The 22,988-nt window shown below is 34.6% G+C and overlaps 1 protein-coding gene across 1 annotated transcript in view; it reads right to left on the reverse strand.

The window, feature by feature from the left end:
- Window positions 1–1,623: 1,623 nt before the first annotated feature.
- The window catches only part of LOC149822655 (iron-sulfur assembly protein IscA-like 2, mitochondrial), a 33,124-nt gene continuing 11,759 nt past the window's right edge, over window positions 1,624–22,988 (reverse strand). The window contains exon 5 of the mRNA XM_089981187.1: window positions 1,624–1,935. Within this exon, the coding sequence (XP_089837313.1) occupies window positions 1,876–1,935 (60 nt within the window). The 3' untranslated portion in view covers window positions 1,624–1,875. The remainder of the gene's footprint in view (window positions 1,936–22,988) is intronic.

Consider the following 22,988-nt stretch of genomic DNA (forward strand, 5'->3'; position numbering starts at 1 on the left):
AAGCAGAAAGCAGGATGCAAAGTGATTTTGCAAACACATAGGAAGCACTATGAAGTGTGAGTGAAAACAAAAATGAGATAAAGTAAAAAAAGTACAAAACGATATAAAATCAGCACACAAGCTTGTTATAAAAAAATAAAATTATTACTATTTAATATGAAAAACTTAGGAAGAGGAAGGTGAGTGGCAAGAGAAAAGAAGCGAGAGGGAAAAGTTAAGGAAATGAGAAGGAATTGATTTGGGAAATGAGGGAGAAACGGGCTCCACACTAAAGAGAAGTGGGTTTCCCATATTTCATAAGCACGTTTTCCAAAGTTCTCCCTCCTTTCAGAGAAATGAGGAGTTTACTGCTTCCAAAACGCACTTCTGAGGAAGCAAGCTTCTCCATATAGCAAGAAGTTTCCGGTAACTATGATATGAAGGATGCTAAGATTGCTTAGGTGATTTCTTGATAACCTGCTATGCAGTATATGCCAAAGTGCCTATAGATCTTTGGCAATAAAATACTATGTTACTATCAATTAGCATAGATTATGAGTGTTTATTAAAATAGATTTACTCCATTGAACATGAATTGATCTGTTCGTTATAATGAGTGCAACTCTAATCAGACTATAGCAACTGCATGCTTTGCACTGGGGCCAGTCAGGGTCAGGTCCTATCAGACTAGCCTGATAGGCCTATGGGAGTCATTAGAGGGGCCCTGGTACATGTGTTGATATCTCAGCATCAGCTTTGGATGAAGTCAGATGACATTGGCAGTCATATATGAAGCTACAAATTTGCATTATATCTAGTCAGAGTACCATGTGATGGCCTTTTACATAGTTTTAAATGTCCCCTAATGTCCAATGGTTTGCATCTCTTTTTGGAATCACTAGGATGGTGCAGTTTCACCTATTAATTACATTCTACATAGCTTATACTGAAAAATTTTCTGCTGCAATAGTTTAAATAGTTAGCAGTTTGAAATTGTTAGTATGGAAAAGACCAGTTAAGATCACTTATATTGCATGAAATAAATTGGGGCCTTGAATGCAGCATAGAAGGATGGTAGATCAATTCAACTTAATAAGGTCAACCTTAAATTTTGTGAAAAACATGATTTTAGTCTGCACATATTTCTAAGCAAAAAAAATTGGGATTTCTTCTCTTGAAACTGATTATTAAGTAGACATTCATCTCAATCAATTGTTAGAAATGACTCTGATGAATCCTGAATCATCCCAAAAAGATGTTGCTCAAAGAGATTGATGCATGAAATGCAAAATTCATGCTTGATATTCAACATGACATTTAATCAAACAAATGCCATCATAAGATCACAACTAGAAGTCAGACTCAATTAAATCAGAGCATCAAAATCTATGGCTTCATCCATTAATTCTAAGTCGGTTGAAACAATAAGAGAAACATTAGAAAGTTGCGCCTATTCGTCCAATCAGTTTTCAAAAATATTACTGCTTTTAAGAACGGATCCTTGCATAAATTCCTTTTGCGTTTATCCTTTGCCTCTGTGTACAGGTGAATCTTTGTGTGTGCGTCTATACAACCTGCATGGTGCATCATACACTTGCTAAACTGGTTGAAAACAAAATTAGCAGGATTATGTACACAAATAAATTTATCCAAAATCATTTGAATGCTTTAGAGAGTTTTACAGAGCAAAATATATCAGTAACACAGTAGCTTTCCTGATCATTCAAATATAAACAATACATATGAGAAAGAGATACTGATAAATACTACAGATACAGGAGGGTTACAAATCCCAATACAAAAAATTACAGTGAAAGAGGGTTCAGTGTATAAAGGCTTTGCCACAGGGGGGTGTAATGGACAAACCAATCTCCAACTCCAGCCATTGGAATTTAACTACACCATAAATGAGCTTTTGCAACTACATCCGCCAACTGCACTTGGATTTGTAGTCACCTGAGAATAGAAGAAAGAAATAAAGTAAAAAACAAAATATATTCGGTAGAGAAAAATGCTTTTGGGCAACATTCAGCTACATATGCTATTCTTGATGAAATACATCATATATAGCCCATATGTTGGATAAGACACCATATCCTCTGAGTAGGTTTTGAATCAAGAGCTGATGTCAGAGATTATGAAGATTAAGTGGAGAAACACAAATTCTCCAACTCCCTTTCACAACCACTTCACAGTTTGAAACATATATTATCACATTTCACAACCTTTTCTTTTAATAGTGATGCTGGGAATAAACCCTGTGGGATTTGAACCGAAAACCCCTCAGTTATGCTAGTGCAACGTTACCAGTCAGCTATTTTAATTCATCACCTGCTATTTCACAACAAAATCTCATAACTTTTGAGATTTTTTTCAACACCTTTCTCTCTCTCTCTCTCCAATTGAAACAGAGGTGACTACTAAACAGAAACTATATCACAAGGACATGCAAATATTTGCAAGCATCTTATCTGACATGACACATTCAGCATGTGATACGTCCTGAACCCCAGCACACGCAGAGGAGCTCGGTGTTATCCAACAACATGACAAATGTGACTGTTGGGAGCTCCCAACGATTCTAATTCGGAGCTCCCCAAGGTCTCTCCCTCTCTCCTTTTTTGTGTATAAATAGGGGTTATCTCCCCCCTATTCTTTTAATGCTTTTCCAAGCATATTATCAATAAATCTCTTATTCTTTTACTTGCTTGTGTTGCCCTTTGTTGGCTCTTTGTATTGTCCCTTAGTGGACTTGTTTTTATGCACTTTAGTGCTTGTATTGTCCACTCTTGGACTTGTATGTGCTTTTGCACTTTGTTTTTGTAATTCCGCTTACTTTATTACAGCCGGTTCCCTCTTTGTTTCATTTTCAATTGAGGTTAGTTTGTAAACCAATTGTTTTTATTAAACCAAGGAGGTTTTCTCAGCCCATGGTTTTTGTTACGGACCGCCTTGGCCCGTCCTAGGGGGGAAACCTGATTTCCATGACCCAAATCCGGATCCGCCAAAGAGTCTTAGCCAGACAAGGACTGGGGGGAGGCACACTCATCTGGATTCCTACTTCTTAGATTTTCTTTCTCTTTTGGACTCTTTAGTTTCTTAGTACTCTTGATTCTTTTGGACTATGAGATAGACTACACATAGGTGTTTGTTCTTGCTTTATTCTCTAATAAAGTTTATTGAGTGAATCTTTATTCTTCGTTCTTGTTTGTGATTTTCATCCACAAGGAATCGATATTCTCCCTCCACACGCCCCTACCACTTTCCCAGCGCAGGACGTCGGTGTAGGAGGGAACAATTTTCTCACTCCTCCCTGCCGATGCCCCTTCTGAAATTCACTTAAGCCTCGCCCACGACTGGATCTGTAGAACCGTCCCTCCCTGAGGTCAGTGTAATGAAATATGCGAAAATACAAAACAAGAGCTTACAAGATCATAAACACAAAGTAGACAGTAACATACACAAGTCCAATAAAGGGACAATACAAGAGCATAAAGGCACTACACAAGTACATAGTGAATTTAAGACAACAAAGAATTTGAAAGAAGAACACAAGAACATAAAAATATATATATATTTAATTGAGCATGAATGCTTAATAGAAGCATTAAATAATAAGAAGGGGGTTCACCCTTATTTATACACAAGAGGTAGTCTCAAATAGAGTTGTTGGACTGTTCCAACAACTCTATTGTTCACCCTTATTTATACACAAGAGGTAGTCTCAAATAGAGTTGTTGGACTGTTCCAACAACTCTATTGACTAGTCAACTGTATGTTGACTGGTAAAAAAAAAAACTAACTTTTTTGGTCTTTGACCAAATAGTCCCTATAAAAACATAAAAGGACAAAAAGAACAAAATAAAGTAAAAGTACTAATATGCCCCTAATGGGCACAACCTATTACAAGGATTGAAATGACTAAAATACCCTTAATGGGTATTTAACTATTACATTATTATAAATACATATATATATATATAAACATATGTAAATATGTGAATACAAACAAAGCATATACATATACATATATAGAACTTAACACTCCTCAAACTTGTAGTGTGATACCGAAAGATTGAAAATACAAAAAAGAATCAATGGGAAGGATCCAAGTCTTCAAGTGTCTTCAATGAAAATCTTGATCTTCATGACATATCAAAGAGTTTTGCAAATACAAGTCTTCATTGGTGATCATCCCCAAATACCTTCATCGACTATCTCCATCTTCTTGATGCATCGAATATATTACTTTCTCAATCCATCGCATCTTTAAAAACCTGTAGAGAGAACAAAAGAAAGGTCCCAACTACACAAAAGAAAGAATTTTAACCAAATAGTTATGAAGTTTTAAAACAAATATATATATTTTGAACAAAAATAACACTCAAGTAGAATTTTTCAAATAAAGTAGCAATAATTTTTAGACAATCATTAAGAAAGATAAGAGGAGCATAACTTAAAGAGAAATTTTTATGAAATCAATTTTAGACAATCATAAAAACAAAATTACAAGCAATTTTAGTCGTGAAACGGCCACTACAACTTCTGAATTTGTGTGGTTGTGGCAGTTACTCGAAAAGTTGGGGGGTTTTATATTTGCACCCTCAAGATTATGTTGTAATAACAAGAGCACCGTATATATCGCAAGCAATCATACATTTCATGAGCGAACAAAGCATATCGAAATAGATTGCAATTATATCCATGAAAAGTTCTTGAAGAAAACCATCACCTTACCATATGTCTTATCTGAGTATCAACTCGCGGACTTATTCACTAAGGCACTACCATCTCCCAGATTTCACTTTCTTCTTGGCAAACTCTCGGTTGCCATTCCATGAGTTTGAAGGGGGTGTTAGAATGTGGTCTCTTATTATATATATATATATATATATATATATATATATATATATATATATATATATATATATATATATTGTGTGTGTGTGTGTGACATGATTGTAATATATATTACCCTCCAAGGGTATTTTGGCCTTTTGACCAATATAAATTCTTGGTAATAGGTATTGCCCATTAGGGGCTATTTTACTTATTTTTGTAATATGCTATATTGTCAAGGGTATTTCTGTGCTTGACAATACAACAACAATATAGTTGTTGGGAGCTCCCAATGGCTAGCAAGCTTCTCACTCCCCTTTTGCCTATAAATATGGGGCTTAAACCCCTTGTAAATTAATGCATTTTGTGTGCATTTTGTGCTCAATAAAGATTTAATATTTTATGTTGTAATTCTCTAAAGCCCCTAAATGGCTATTGTGCTTTTGCCCTTTTGTGTGGGTTTGTATTTGCCTCTTGTTTGAGGTATGTGAAAAGTTCTTGATTTCATTACAGCCTTGTACTCTTGTTTTCTTTTGTAGTTTGTGCTCAGTTCAGCAAGGCTGGACTTCCTTGCTAATGTACCTCGTGCACCAAGAAACGAGCACAGAGTTCGGGAAGTCCTAAGGTGTTTTGGTCTTGTGTTGGTTGACAAGACTATTTCCGGCTAACGGGAAGTAGTGTGAAAAATGTCTACGAAGAGACAATACGCATACAAGCACAAATACCTCACAAGAGATGTGCACAAAGGCACTCAAATAACACTTGAACAAGTACGCACAAAGGCGTAAGAAAATATAATCATGCACAAAGGCATGAAAAGAAAAATATATTGAAAAATATATTGAAAAATATGACAAGAGCTTGAGCTCACAAGCTTGAGGAAATACAAAGGGAAGTCCCCTATTTATACACCACAAAAGGAGCCACCTAGAGGGCTCCCAAAGGAGTCGTTGGGAGCCCCCAACGACTCTTTAGGGAGCCTTCCTTAGGTGGCACAAACTACGAAAAGAAAAAGAAAAGAAAAAAAATAAAAGAATAAAAAATACAATCATATTCCAAATGGAATATGCATAAAATAAGAAATTACAGAAATACCCTTTTCGGGTTATTATGAGAATATATATATATATATATGAAAATATATACGTACATATAACGAGATTAAGGATTGCATTTTAACACCCCCCCCTCAAACTTACGGTGCGATAACCGCAAGTTTGCCAAGAAGAAAATTAAATCTAGGCGAACAAAGAGCCTTAGTGAAGAAATCAGCCGGTTGATACTCAGACGTCACATACGGGAGATCAATGACCTTTTCCAAGTATTCTTCCCTGACATAGTGACAATCCATCTCTACATGCTTCGTGCGTTCATAAAAAGTATGATTCTTGGCAATATATACTACAATTTTGTTGTCGCAACATAACTTTGTTGGCTCTTTAATATAGACTCACATGTCTTCTAGAAGACGCTGAATCCATACAATTTTCATGGTTGTGGATGCCATGGCTCGATATTCGGCTTTGGTGGAGGACAAACAGAGCTTTTGTTGCATCTTGCACCTCCAAGAAACCAACGATTCACCTACGAAAACACAGAAACCAGTGGTAGAGTGACGGTTATTGTGATGACCTCCCCAATCAAAATCATTATAGGCAATTAACTTTAATTCAGAAGATGACAAAAATACTCCCTTATTTACAGTTCCCTTTAAGTATTTAATGATGCGAAGAATGGCACTCATGTGAACCATTGTGGGAGCATGTTGAAATTAATTGGCAATATGGATCGCATGTGACAAATCAGGCCGAGTGATGCTAAGATACATTAGCCAGCCTACCAGTTGTTCGTAAGGAGTAGGATCGGTGAGAGGAATTCCATCATCGATCTTCATTTTTGAGCCTACTATTTCAGGAGTTTCGCAAATTTTGTCATCTAAGATTCCTGACCTGTCAATAATCTTACAAGCAAGTTTAGTTTGAGATAGAAAATAACCACATTGAGAGTAAGCAACCTCAATTCCCAATAAATATGTCAGAAACCCTAAGTCTAACATTTCAAATTTCGAAGTCAAGACGGATTTGATATCCTTGACTCCTTTGACATCACCACATGTTATTAACATATCATCAACATATAATAATAATATCATAATACCTGCATCGGATTTTCTGATAAATAATGCAGTATTGTATAACAGGAAGAGAATCCATTTTCTAACATAACATTGTTAAATTTGTCATACCAAGCTTTAGGTGCACGTTTCAAACCATAAAGAGCTTTCCGAAGATGAAGAACTTTATCTTTAGGAACTTTCATATCTGGTGGGGCATCCATATAAACTTCTTCATTAAGATCACCATTTAAAAAGACATTTTTAACATCCATTTGAAAAATATTCTATTTTTTAATAGACGCAATAGTGATGAGACATCTGACTGTAACCATCCGTGCTATGGGTGCAAATGTCTCTTCATAGTCAATTACATATTCTTAACCATACACTTTTGCGACTAAGCGAGCTTTATACATTTTCAAAGATTCATCGCTTTTAGTCTTAACTTTAAACACTCAACGACAACCTATAGTTTTCTTTCTAAAAAGTAGAGTTTGAAATTCCCATGTGTTAGCTTTTCTAAGATCTTTGAGTTCATTTTCCATAGCTTCTTGCCATTCTACACATTTTTTTGGCTTCCTCAAAATTTCTTGGTTCAAAATAAGAATGAATGGCACTAAGACAAGTTTTATACTTAGGTGAAAAAGAGTCAAAAGAGACAAATCTTGTTGGTGGCTTCCTATTTCTTTCAGATCGTCTGGGATCATGTGTGGGAATAGAATCACTATATTGCTCAATTGCACTTCTGAAAGTATTTCTATCTCTACGAGAATAGGTTATTGGGTCATTTGATGTTCTATATTCCTGAGTACTGGGTGAGTTGAAGTCATTAATGTCTACTTCATTATCACTATCATGGTTTGATAATATTTCATCATCACTAGACATATCATCATTACTAGATAATAGGTCAAATAAGAAAGAATAGTCAACATTTTCGTGGTGAGTCATTTTTTCCAAAGTCACTCTCATTTTCCAAAAACGTCACATTTCTTGAAACATATAACTTAGCATTTTTAAAATCGTAACAGCGAAAGCCTTTTTGAGTCTCAGAATATCCAAGAAAGACACAGGGAATAGCTTTAAGTGAAAGTTTGTCATTCTTAGATATAAGAACAAAGCATTTGCAATCAAAAATTCGCAATCTGTTATACTCAGGTTCCCTTTTATATAATGTTTCAAAAGGAGAGATTTTACCCAAATTTCTAGATGGTAAACGATTGATAAGGTAGACAGATGCAAGAGACACTTCGGCCCAATTTTTTTTGGGAATATTTTGAGCTATCAGAAGAATTCGAGTGGTTTCAATGATATGCCAACCCATTTTGTTGAGGGGTTTTAAGGCATGACCTTTGATGAACAATACCACTATCTTAAAGATACTTCTTGAATTCATTTGAGAGATACTCTCCTCCGAAATCGGTTCTAAATATCTTTAAGTCGCTATTAAATTGATTTTTAATCATCACATGATATGATTTAAAGCATGAAAAAACTTCATGCTTATGTCTAAGAAAATATATTCAAGAGTACCTAGAAAAATCATCCACAAAAATCACATAATAGGCAAACCCTCCTTTTAAAAACAACAAGTGTCGGTCCCCAAACATCCGAATGAACAATTTCAAAAGGTTTAGAAGTAAACATGGATCTTTGTTCAAAAGGCATACTTCTCATTTTTCCAAGAATACAATCATTACAAAAGAGTGTATCTTTACAAAGATTTTTAGCAAAATGCAAATAAGATAACTTGGTGATATTGGGATGACCAAGTCTTTTGTGCCAAACATTTATATCTTTATGTTGGGCAACATTACAAAAAGAATTTTTAGGAACTTAAAGAGAGTCCATATAATATAAGTCTCCCTTCCTAGAGCCTTCCCCAAACAATTTCCCGGACCAGCGATCCTGTATTAAACATTTATCAGAGAAAAATTTAATATCATATCCATGGTCTGAGAGTTGAGAAACAGAGAGAAGGTTCAAGTTTAATTTTGGTATAAATCTAATTTTGGGGATGAAAAAGTTTTGAGTTTCAAAATTCTCAACACCTTTAATTTCAAGAGAAGTCCCATTCACAGTATAAACAAAAGATAGAGAACTATTTTTTGAAAATTCGGAAAGAGAATACATGTTTGGGGACATATGAAAAGACGCATTTGAATCCAAAAGCCAAGAAGTATTACCTGGAGGAGAGAAAGAAGACACGGCAGCTCCCGAGATGGCTCCCTTGAGGAGAGGTTGAATAGCCTCCACAATTTGGTTTAGTAAAAGAGATCCACTTGAAGAGGTCTTCACCTTTTGCCGTTGAGAGGTGGTGGCCATGGCTAACAACTTCTTCCACTTGGGACAAACGGGTTTGATAAGCCTCGGTTCTTTACAAAAATGGCAAACAATTTTGCTATAATTTTTTTTTTACCTTGTCCACCATTTCCTCTTTGATTTTGATTTTTAAAATAAGGGGGACGATAGGCTCTCAAATTATTTTCGGGCCTAGATACCGCATTGACCCCATCATTCTCTTCGGAATTGGATGGAACCGCAAGCACATTTGACCCTTGCTTACTTATACCCATACGGGTTTCTTCCCCACTTAATTTGGTAGGAACACCCTCAAGAGAAGGAGGAGTGAAAGATGACATAAGAGAAGACCTTATTTGCTCAAATTCGGGCCTTAGCCCATTCAAAAAACTGAAGAATTTATCTTCTTCTAATTGTTTGTGGAGAAGTTTAATCGCCTCTCCACTCCATTTTGGTTCGAGCATAGCAAGCTCATCCCAAATGGAAGAAAGTTCGGCGAAATATTCCCTAATGGTCATTTCGCCTTAAAGAAGAGCTAGGGTCTTCTTTTGAAGATAATATATGTGGGACAATTCCCTAGAAGTATACATTTTCTCAAGATACTCCCATGCTTGAGAAACCTTTTTAAATTTGATAATATTCGCATTGATTTTGGTCTCAACAGAGGAAAAAATCCAAGACTATTTTAAAATTCTTCATTTCCCATTCATCATGCTTTTTCGAATATTCCTCAAGGGCTTTGGTTCTTTCCTCCCCTTCAAGGATCTTAATTTCACCTTTCTCCATCAAGGTGATTTTTTGTTTCGGTTTCGGGATTGTGCCTTGCACATAACCCCAAAGACCTTTCCCTTTTACGTGAGCCTCCATGTTTCCGGCCCAAAGATGATAGTTGGAGCCATTGAGTTTAAATCAAAGAGAGAAATGAGATTCTTTTCCACCCATTAGAGAGGAAAGATGGAAGAAAAAATACGTACCGCAATAAGATTTTTAAGTCTTACTTGTCGTAATGCCCTTCTAAAATAAAGAAGGAAGAGAAGCCCCCACTCCAATCTCCAAGAAGCTAAAGGCATGTTTTTTGAGGCACTTGAAAAACGAAGAAATACATGATCTTCAATCTTTAACCAAGCTCTGATACCATGTGAAAAATGTCTACGAAGAGACAATATGCATACAAGCACAAATGCCTCACAAGAGATGTGCACAAAGGCACTCAAATAACACTTGAACAAGTACGCACAAAGGCGTAAAAAAATACAATCATGCACAAAGGCATGAAAAGGAAAATATATTGAAAAATATGATAAGAGCTTGAGCTCACAAGCTTGAGGAAATACAAGGGGAAGTCCCCTATTTATACACCACAAAAGGAGCCACCTAGGAGGCTCCCACAAGAGTCGTTGGGAGCCCCCAACAGTCACATTTGTGACCGTTGGGGGCTCCCCAACGACTCTTTGGGGCGCCTTCCTTAGGTGGCACAAACTACGAAAAGAAAAAGAAAAGAAAAACAAAAGAATAAAAAATACAATCATATTCCAAATGGAATATGCGTAAAATAGGAAATTATAGAAATACCCTTTTCGGGTTATTATGAGAATATATATATATATATAGATATAGATATATATATATATATATATAGATATATAGATATATATATATATATAGAGAGAGAGAGAGATACATATACATATATACATAGTATATATGTATATGTATCTCTCTCTATATATATATATATGAATATACATATAACGAGATTAAGGATTACATTTTAACAAGTAGCCCTCGAAGGCATGAGTTTGCCGACCGATCCTAAGGGGGTCCCACCACATACTACACAGCATACCCTTGATTTGTGGATGACACGATCGCAACTGTGTCTAATATTATCAACAATGTTTTTACCACGTCAGCCAAGCAAATATTTGCAAGTATCCCCAAAAGTATGACAAGATTTGTCGGTGCTACACAGGGTACCCCTTAATTTGTGCATGGTCATAACTGTGTCTAATATTATCAAAAGTATTTTGACGACATCAGACAGGGTCAATAACTTGTAATATTCACTTTTACCCTAAAATTTTGTAATCCTAATAATACTGCATAACTTATATTAATGGCACTTCCACGCATCTCTCTCTCTCTCTCTCTTATTAATGGTGCCATCTCATATTTTCATGTATCACAGGAGATTAGTGAGTTTCTTTTTTCTTTAAATTTTACAAGGGCTTCAATACTATATTAATTTATTCTAATGAATACTTTTCCTAACTACAATTTTGTAATCCTCATAATACTGCATACCTTATATTAATGACACTTCCATGCATCTCTCTCTCTCTCTCTCTCTCTCTCTCTCTCTCTCTCTCTCTCTCTCTCTCTCTCTTATTAATGGTGCCATCTCATATTTACATGTATCACAGGATATTAGTGAGTTTCCTTTTTTCTTTAAATTTTACAAGGGCATCCATAATATATTAATTTATTCTAATGAATAGTTTTCCTAACTACAATTAAGTAAGCTGTTATTGCATAAGGAAATTATTTCAATTAAAATATTACGTCTCTTAAATTATTTTAGCTAAAACTATAATTCTCACAGACATCCACCTGAATGTGTGTGTGTGCCTGTCTCCTTGTGTCCTACATTTTCAAAATGCTCGAATCTGTGCCATGTGTTGAAATTAAATCTATATTTGTGTCAGTAGACATGTGACATAGAATAGAACATTTCAAGCCTAGTTCACAAAGTTTTATTTAAGATCAGACAAAGCTCTAAAAGGCATAGTTGGCAGCACCAATAGATCAGATCAGGAATCACCAAACCAATCTGATTTGACCATGTAGCCAGGTCATGATATTGTCATGGCATATGCAAGGATTATTTTGTTCCAATTCTTGACCAAGGATCATCCAAACCTCGCAAGTTAGACATCCACCCAGTCAAGTACAACTCAGCAGAGTTCAAACATGAAAAGGGACTGATACAATCAGTTACTATCGTATCAAGGTTCACACAACCACGATAGTGGCTTATACTTTATGTCACCTGGGTACGGGTGCGGGTACGGGTACGGGTACGGAGGGCACGACACAACAATTCCAAAAAATGTGGGTACAGGAACACGGCTATATATATATATATATATATATATATATATATATATATATTAAATATCACATAAATACAAACTAAATTCAAAATAAAATTAATATAATCTAAATATATATGCTATTATATCTAAAATATATATTATATACTGAAAATATAAAGTTATAAACTGAAAATATAATTATAAATTAAATACAAACTTGTATGTACGGAGGGTAAAATGGGGTGTTTGGGTGTCGACACGGGTACAGAGAGCAAAATGGAGTGTTCGGGTACCATAGCTTATACTTGACTTATTTGATACGATAGGTCATTTTATTCAATTTTACATTTTATACTCAAGATAACAACATAAACAACATTTTGATAATTACCGTTCTTCCAACATGTCTCTTATTTTTCTCAAGCTCTTGAAGATTTTCCCAAATTTTGAAGATTAAATTATAATGAGAGCTTATTCATCATTTTGATCACTTACCACTTTGATATTTATTCATGACATCATTATAACCACTTATATTTGCTTCTAAAGCAAATACAAAAATAAAATAATTGACTAGATTTTTGCATAGAAGCTATGTCACATGGGTGCGGGTGCGGGTGCGGGTGCGGGTGCGGTGCAATTTCAAAATTTTTGGACACGGGGACTCGGCTATATATATATATATAACAATAATTCTAGTAAACAATTAAAATTAAGTAGCCAAAACTATATAAGATAAAAGGAAATTATCATTGTACAGATATAATTTAAATTGACTTGTAATAGTAAACTTCAAGTCTGCAGTAAATTAAGTAGCCAAAACTATGACCTTAATTTTTTCGAAAGTTTCAATTTGGCACTCCCATTTCTTTATGGTAGTTCTTAAGCTAGCTTTTCTAATACTTGTGAAACTAGTATTTTTTTAAACTGGAAAAGCATTTATTTAGCTACCTCAAATGGTTGGGTTACCTTTTATCGTGTTTTATACATATTTTTACATAAGTTGTGAAACAGTCACACAGACTGTGCACACAGTCTGTGCAATGCAGTCTGTGACTGTGCAGACTGTGCACAGTCACACAGACTGTGTGCAGTGACTGTGCAGTTGCAGTTGCAGTTGCACAGTCTGTGACTGTGCAACTGCATTGCACAGTCTGGTTATATATTAAAAAAATATATATATATAAAATGTTTTTTTTGTCTTAAAAATGGACATTTTTGGACTCGGTCAAAGTTGACCGAGTCCAAAATGTGGACGGACTCGGACTTGACTCGTTGACCGAGTCCGACTCGGCGTTGACCGAGTCCGGGCCGAGTCCGAAGCCGCACCCGTGTCGGCACCCGTGTCGGCACCCGTGTCGGGGCGTGTCGACTCGGGTGCGGCACCTCCCTAGCCGAGTCTGTGTGACATAGCATAGAAGTATTTTTAATTTTTACAGTACTATTAAATATGATATTACACATTTTTATATCCATGTATTTTATTTGAAAAATCTATTGAAAAATGGTAACTTATCCAATTCACATAGGTGACTGATTTGAATCTAAGTCTAAACCATAGTTACAGAAATTGTCTATAAATTGAAAATATGGTCTATATCTATCTTTTTTGGGGTAAATGACATAAAACATAAAATATCATGAGATTTTCAAACACAGTTTTGTTGTGATATTATCACGATATTATCACGATAGTCTCGTGATATTTTCAGTCATTTTTACTTTGATATTTATTTTCTACATTTTAAATATCTTTTTCTCTTTTTTCTTTTACATTTTTTATATTTCAAAATTTATTTACATTTCTACAATAACTTTATTATCTGAACATATTCTTTTCTTACTTATTTTTCTAGTTTTATTTCTTTTTTTTAGTACCAAGATTTATCCCAAGATTTTCCCGATATTTGTGATTATGGTATAAAGATGAGCTTTCCAGCTCCAATTCCCATGTTTGCTGGCTATGCAAATAAAGTGAGATACGTTACCTACAGGTTTGAAACTCCAAGAAGAATCTAGATTTACCCTTGCTATCAAAATATGTATTGTTTACACTGACCGACACAACAGTAACCCTAGATAACTGCCACTAGAAGCAAAAATCTAATTGTAATAATTTATGCAATTGTATAAATCTATGAACCAGATCAATACTAGATTGTTAGACATATTCTTTTTCTATAAGCTTTGTGTTTTAAAAAGGTCCAGTCTACCCTGGCTTTAATCCATACACCTATCTGAAAATCTGAACCAAATAAGTTATAAAAAGTAGCCACATGCATGCCATTTCTGCATGTTCCTCTGCCATGGCTCACTGCCACTTAGGCTGGGTGACTGCTCCAGAATATGAATTGGGTTCGTCACAAGGGAGTGGGAAAAAGTAAGCCCTCCCATTAAAACATATTTTGTGGTATGGACCTATAATACATCCACAGTCCTGATGCAAGATCAACAAAAGGAAAACCAAGATTACTAAGAGAGACATCTTGTGCTTATTGAACCAACCAATCGTAATGTTTAAAATACATTCTTTTACTTAAAGTATATGTAGAACATTTAGGTAAGGTCAGGTTGGGTCCAATATCTGACAAAAATAATAGTTCAAACCTGACACAGATATTACTGGGGATCACATTTTTTTAGTCTGAATCATTTTCCTATTCTAGTAAACCTCAGTGCTTCTTTTGTCCAACTAAGGCATTTTCCTGCACTCTCTGGCCTCTTATTGAATCTTTCTACTGTTAAAGCTCTAGAAATTGTTCTGAATATTTTCTGGTGTGCCCTTGACTGCATGTGTTGACTGAGCTATTGCTGATTTATTTTGTACATAGCTCACAGTTTTAATCTTTCATGATGGCAGAGCCTTTCTTTTTTTAACAGTTAAAAAATGATTATGCTGACATTTGTGTTCAGTTTCGATTACCAGTTTGTTGGCGCATGGTCACTGGTTTGGTAATGGCTCACATTTGTATTGTGTTCTTGTTCTAGTAGCCAATAAACTTGAATTTTGAGGTTTTGAGGTCTAGTAAAGTGATTGTTTGTTGTGGTTGAACTATTGTTGAGATTTGCAAATGGCATTCGTTGTGTTATGTAGGACTTTTAAATCTCTCCATAAAACTTCTAAACTTTTATTACTCATTTGCCCTTGTATGAAAAATGGTTATTGAAATGTTTTCATGTATTTTGCATTGAATATGCCTTAATTGCATTTGTTTCATGATTAGTTGTCTTGCATGATTTACAGCATGATATGCCTTGGTTGCATAGGATGCTATATTTTGAGTGTATCTATATATATTGTTTCTATTGTTGAGATTTAAATTGCTATGATCAATTTGAGACAATATTTGTCATTGTTACAAAATATCTCCTGTTATGATTTGTATGTGGGATTTTGAACTTTCCCATTATTTCTGTTGTGCATTTAATATTGGCTATTTGTTTTTGAAAAACCCTTCTTTATGAATACTTTTTTGTAGATTAAACTCCTTTGTAAGTTATTTATTCATGGTATTGATGTTGTTTGAAAATCCATATTTCATGCCTTTTATACATTAATGTTCTTTTCGTGATAGATGTGTGTATTGACTTTGAATAATGTATCTTTTCATGAATGATTAAAGTGATGAATGATTTATGAGTTTAACTTTGAGATATTTTATGCATGTATCTCTTCTTTTGATAATATGCAATTATGTTCTCTTATAAATTAAGAACTATTATTTCTTAAAATTATCTATTGAGGTGAAACCCTCAATGAATATTGTGTTTGAGAATTCAATGACTTTTTAAAAATTGATGTCGAAAAATTTTCTTAGTATTAAAAGATTTTGAAAATTTGTTAAATTGTCTTATTAAATATTTTATATATATTTTATTTTTGATGTGTTTGGCCATCCTCTCTCCATAATATATAATTAATATAGCTAATTTCTTTGAAATCTTCTTATGATATATATATATATATATATATGTGTGTGTGTGTGTGTGTGTGTGTGTGTGTGTATAGTTGGGATATTTTGTTAGCTTTATTTACAAGTTCTCAAGTATTGATGATATTGAAGATCCTAAATAACCTTTGTATATTAGAGCATATGATTGAAGATCAAGGGCACCCTTTAAGGAAGCATCGAATGGAAGAATTTGAGGAAGTCAATGAAAACATTTTATATAATGGGTTTTTTCTTTTGTAATTACAAATTTACGATGAGTCATCATAAGTTTGAGGGGGGGGGGTGTTTGTTAAGTTTTTTTATATATATATATATATATATATATATATATATATATATATAATGATGTAATATGTAAATACCCATTAGGGGTATTCTTGTCATTTCAGTCCTTTTAATAGGATGTGCCCATTAGGGGCACATTAGTACTTTTACCCTTTTCTTTTTCTTTTTTGTCCTTTTATGTTTTTATAGACTATTTGGTCAAATACTAAATAGAGTTGGGTTCTTTTTTGACTAGTCAACATAGAGTTGACTAGTCAATATAGCTGATGGATCAGCTCTATTGAGGTCTTCCTCTCTCTTGTATGTGTATAAATAAGGGCTTTTATCTCCTTTCATTTTTTAATGCTTCTCTTAAGCATTCATACTCAATAAGATGAATATTTTTTATGTTTTGTTATTCTCTTGAGTTCTTTAAACACCCATCTACATCATATAGGTTTCTTGCCTAATGGAGGACCAACTAGTTTCTCTTTGGCATCATTATAATGAAATGGTTCATAATAAAAGTAAAGAGTTATTAAACATGCTCTAAAGTTTGGGAAAAATGAGTTATATGATACAAATCTACTTGGAGCACTAGAGATACGATTTGATTTCCTAAGTTGGGATTCTTCTAAAGGTATGTTTTGAGAGAACTTGTCAAGGGCACATGGGTGATTACCTTCACCCCGTCTAGTATACACATGTGTATCATTCGATACATTTTCATTCAAATTTTTATGTTGATCACTAATCTCATCAACAATCGGATGCTCAATACTAGAGTCATTGTCAAAAGAATCAAACACCTCAATAGAGTTAGACTCATCATGTCTTAGTAATAGATCAAATAGAAATGAGTAATCAATTTCTTCTTTAAGTTTTTAGCTATTAAACTCATTTTTATTTTCAAAACATAGAGTTTGTTATTTATTGGATCAAAACATCGGTATCCTTTTTTATTTTCTCCGTAACCCAAAAAAACACATCCAATGGCTTTTAAGGATAGTTTATTGTTTTTATGAGTAAGAACATAACACTTATAACCAAAGATTCTTAGTCTTTTAAAATTAGGAGTCATTTTAAAAAGTTTTTCAAATAGAAAAGCATTTTTTAATGAAGACGAAGGTGTTGTATTAATTAAGTATGTTGAGGTTAGAACTGTAAAAATGTCTAGGAAGAGACAATACACATACAAGCACTAATACCTCATAAGAGATGTGCACAAAGGCGCTTAAATAACACTTGAACAAGTACACACAAAGGCGTAAAATGATATAATCATGCACAAAGGCATGAAAAAGAAATATATATTGAAAATGTGACACGAGCTTGAGCTCACAAGCTTTGACAATTTACAAGGGAAAACACCCCTATTTATGCACCACAAGAGGAGCCACATAGGGGGCTCCCAAAGGAGTCGTTAGGAGCCCCCAACGGTCACATTTGTGACCGTTGGGGGCTCCCCAACGACTCTTTTGGGGAGCCTTCCCTAGGTGGCACAAACCACAAAAGGAAAAAAAGAAATAAGAAAAGAAAAATACAATCATATTTCAAATAGAATATGCATAAAATAGGAAATTATAGAAATACCCTTTTTAGGTTATTATGAGCAATATATATATATATATATATATATATATATATATATATATATATACGACTATATATATGTACATACAATGAGATTAAGGATTACATTTTAACACTCACCCTCAAACTTACGGTGCGATAACCGCAAGTTTGCCAAGAAGAGAATTAAATCTAGGCGAACAAAGAGCCTTAGTGAAGAAATCAGCCAGTTGGTACTCAGACGTCACATACGGGAGATCAATGACCTTCTTCAAGTATTCTTCCCTGACATAGTGACAATTCATCTTTATATGCATCGTGCGTTCATGAAAAGTATGATTCTTGGCAATATATATTGCACTTTTGTTGCCGCAGCATAACTTTGTTGGCTCTTTAATATAGACTCCCATATCTTCTAGAAGACGTTGAATCCATACAATTTTCATGGTTGTGGATGTCATAGCTCGATATTCGGCTTCGATGAAGGACAAAGAGACCTTTTGTTGCTTCTTGTCCCTCTAAGAGACCAACGATTCACCTAAGAAAACACAGAAACCAGTGGTAGAGTGACGGTTATTGGGATCACCTCCCCAATCAAAATCAATATAGGCAATTAACTTTAATTCAAAAGATGAAGACAAAAATACTTTATTATTTGTCGTTCCCTTTAAGTACCTGATGATGCGAAGAATGGCACTCATGTGAACCATTGTCGGAGCATGTTGAAATTAACTGGCAATATGGATCGCATGTGACAAATCAGGCCGAGTGATGCTAAGATACATTAGTCAGCCTACCAGTTGTTCGTAAGGAGTAGGATCGGTCAGAAGAATTCTGTCATCGATCATCATTTTTTGAGCCCACTATTTCAGGAGTTTCGCAAATTTTGTCATCTGAGATTCCTGACCTCTCAATAATGTCACAAGCAAGTTTAGTTTGAGATAGAAAATAACAACGTTGAGTGTAAGCAACCTCAATTTCCAAGAAATATGTCAGAAACCCTAAGTCTGACATTTTAAATTTCGAAGTCAAGACGGATTTGATATCCTTGACTCCTTTGACATCATCACATGTTATTAACATATCATCAACATATAATAATAATAATATCACAATACCTGCATCGGATTTTCTGATAAATAATGCAGTATCTGTATAACAGGAAGAGAATCCATTTTCTAACATAACATTGTTAAATCTGTCATACCAAGCTTTGAGTGCCTATTTCAAACCATAGAGAGCTTTCCGAAGATGAAGAACATTATCTTTAAGAACTTTCATATCTGGTGGGGCATCCATATATTCTTGACCATACCCTTTCGCGATTAAGCGAGCTTTATACATCTTCAGAGATTCATCGCTTTTAGTCTTAACTTTAAACACCCAACGACAACCTATAGTTTTTTTTCCAAAAAGTAGAGTTTGAAATTCTCATGTGTTAGCTTTCCTAAGATCTTTGAGTTCATTTTTCATAGCTTCTTACCATTCTACACATTTTTTTGGCTTCCTCAAAATTTCTTGGTTCAAAATAAGAATGAATGGCACTAAGACAAGCTCTATACTTAGATGAAAAAGAGTCAAAAGAGACAAATCTTGTTGGTGGCTTCCTATTTCTTTCAGATCGTCTGGGATCATGTGTGTGAATAGAATCACTATATTGCTCAATTGCATTTCTGAAAGTATTTCTATCTCTACGAGAATAGGTTATTGGGTCATTTAATGTTCTATATTCTTGAGTATTGGGTGAGTTGAAGTCATTAATGTCTACTTCATTATCACTATCATGGTTTGATGATATTTCATCATCACTAGACATATCATCATTACTAGATAATAGGTCAAATAAGAAAGAATACTAGATAATAGGTCAAATAAGAAAGAATAGTCAACATTTTGGTGGAGAGAGACATTTTTTCCAAAGCCACTCTCATTTTCCAAAAACGTCACATTTCTTGAAACATATAACTTAGCATTTTTAAAATCGTAACAGCAAAAGCCTTTTTGAGTCTCAAAATATCCAAGAAAGACACAGGGAATAGCTTTAAGTGAAAGTTTGTCATTCTTAGATATAAGAACAAAGCATTTGCAACCAAAAATTCGCAATCTGTTATACTCAGGTTCCCTTTTATATAATGTTTCAAAAGGAGAGATTTTACCCAAATTTCTAGATGGTAAACAATTGATAAGGTAGACAGATGCAAGAGACACTTCGGCCCAAATTTTTTTTGGAATATTTTGAGCTATCAGAAGAATTCGAATGGTTTCAATGATATGCCAACCCATTTTGTTGAGGGGTTTTAAGGCATGACCTTTGATGAACAATACCACTATCTTGAAGATACTTCTTGAATTCATTTGAGAGATACTCTCCTCCGAAATCGGTTCTAAATATCTTTAAGTTGCTATTAAATTGATTTTTAATCATCACATGATATGATTTAAAGCATGAAAAAATTTCATGCTTATGTCTAAGAAAATATATCCAAGAGTACCTAGAAAAATCATCCACAAAAATCACATAATAGGCAAACCCTCCTTTTGAAAACAACAAGTGTCGGTCCCCAAACATCTGAATGAACAATTTCGAAAGGTTTAGAAGTAAACATAAATCTTTGTTCAAAAGGCATACTTCTCATTTTTCCAAGAATGCAATCATTCTAAGAGAGTGTATCTTTACAAAGATTTTTAGCAAAATGCAAATAAGATAACTTGGTGATATTGGGATGACCAAGTCTTGTGTCAAACATTTATATCCTTAAGTTGGGCAACATTACAAAAAAAAAAATTAGAAACTTGAAGAGAGTCCATATAATATAAGTCCCTCTTCCTAGAGCCTTCCCAATCAATTTCTCGGACTGGCGATCTTGTATCAAACATTTATCAGACAAAAATTTAATATCACATCCATGGTTCGAGAGTTAAGAAACGGAGAGAAGGTTCAAGTTTAATTTTGGTATAAATCTAATTTTGGAGATGAAAAAGTTTTTAGTTTCAAAATTTTCAACACCTTTAATTTCAAGAGAAGTCCCATTCGCAGTAGAAACAAAAGATGGAGAACTATTGTTTGAATATTTGGAAAGAGAATACATGTTTGGGGACATATGAAAAGACGCACCCGAATCCAAAAGCCAATAAGTTTTACCTGGAGGAGAGAAAGTAGACACGGCGGCTCCCGAGATGGCTCCCTTGAGGAGAGGTTGAAGTGCCTCCATAATTTTGTTTAGTGAAAGAGATCCACTTGAAGAGGTCTCCACCTTTTGCGGCTGAGAGGTGGTGGCCATGGCTAACAACTTCTTCCACTTGGGACAGACGGGTTTGATATGCCTCGATTCTTTACAAAAATGGCAAACAATTTTGCTATAATCTTTTTTTTCACCTTGTCCACCATTTCCTCCTAGATTTTGATTTTTAAAATGAGGGGGACGATAGGCTCTCAAACTGTTTTCGAGCCTAGACACAGCATTGACCTCATCATTCTCTTCGGAATTGGATGGAACCGCAAGCACATTTGACCCTTGCTTACTTATACTCATACGGGTTTCTTTCCCACTTAATTTGGTGAGAACATCCTCAAGAGAAGGAGTGAAAGATGACAAAAGAGAAGACCTTATTTGCTCAAATCTGGACCTTAGCCCATTCAAAAAATTGAAGAATTGATCTTCTAATTGTTTGTGACGAAGTTCAATCGCCTCTCCACTCCATTTTGGTTCGAGCATAGCAAGCTCATCCCAAATGGAAGAAAGTTCGGTGAAATATTCCCTAATGGTCATTTCGCCTTAAAAAAGAGTTAGGGTCTTCTTTTGAAGATAATATATGTGGGACAATTCCCTATAAGTATACATTTTCTCAAGATACTCTCATGCTTGAGAAACCTTTTTAAATTTGATAATATTCGCATTGATTTTGGTCTCAACGGAGGAAAAAATCCAAGACTTTTAAAATTCATTTCTCATTCATCATGTTTTTTCGAATATTCCTCAAGGGCTTTGGTTCTTTCCTCCCCTTCAAGGATCTTAATTTCACCTTTCTCCATCAAGGTGATTTTTTGTTTCAGTTCCAGGATTGTGCCTTGCACATAACTCCAAAGACCTTTCCCTTTTACGTGAGCCTCCATGTTTCCGACCCAAAGATGATAGTTGGAGCCATTGAGTTTAAATTCAAGAGAGAAATGAAATTCTTTTTCACCTATTAGAGAGGAAAGATGGAAGAAGAAATATGTACCGCAATAAGATTTTTAAGTCTTACTTGTCGTAATGCCCTTTTAAAATAAAGAAGGAAGAGAAGCCCCCACTCCAATCTCCAAGAAGCTAAAGGCATGTTTTTTGAGGCACCCGAAAAACGAAGAAATCTTCAATCTTTAACCAAGCTCTGATACCATGTGAAAAATGTCTACGAAGAGACAATATGCATACAAGCACAAATACCTCACAAGAGATGTGCACAAAGGCACTTAAATAATACTTGAACAAGTACGCACAAAGGCGTAAAATGATATAACCATGCACAAAGGCATGAAAAAGAAATATATATTGAAAATGTGACAAGCGCTTGAGCTCACAAGCTTGACAATTTACAAGGGGAAACACCCATATTTGTGCACCACAAGAGGAGCCACGTAGGGGGCTCCCAAAGGAGTCGTTGGGAGCCCCCAACGGTCACATTTGTGCCCCCAATGACTCTTTTGGGGAGCCTTCCCTAGGTGGCACAAACCACAAAAAGAAAAAAGAAATGAGAAAAGAAAAGAAAAATAAATAAAAGAAGAAAAGTACAATCATATTCCAAATGAAATATGCGTAAAATAAGAAATTACAGAAATACCCTTTTGGGTTATTATGAGCAATATATATATATATAGATATATATATACGA

This window comes from Nuphar pumila, chromosome 11, assembly GCF_984573655.1.
Source record: "Nuphar pumila chromosome 11, dmNupPumi1.hap1.1, whole genome shotgun sequence".
NCBI classification, from domain to species: Eukaryota; Viridiplantae; Streptophyta; class Magnoliopsida; order Nymphaeales; family Nymphaeaceae; genus Nuphar; species Nuphar pumila.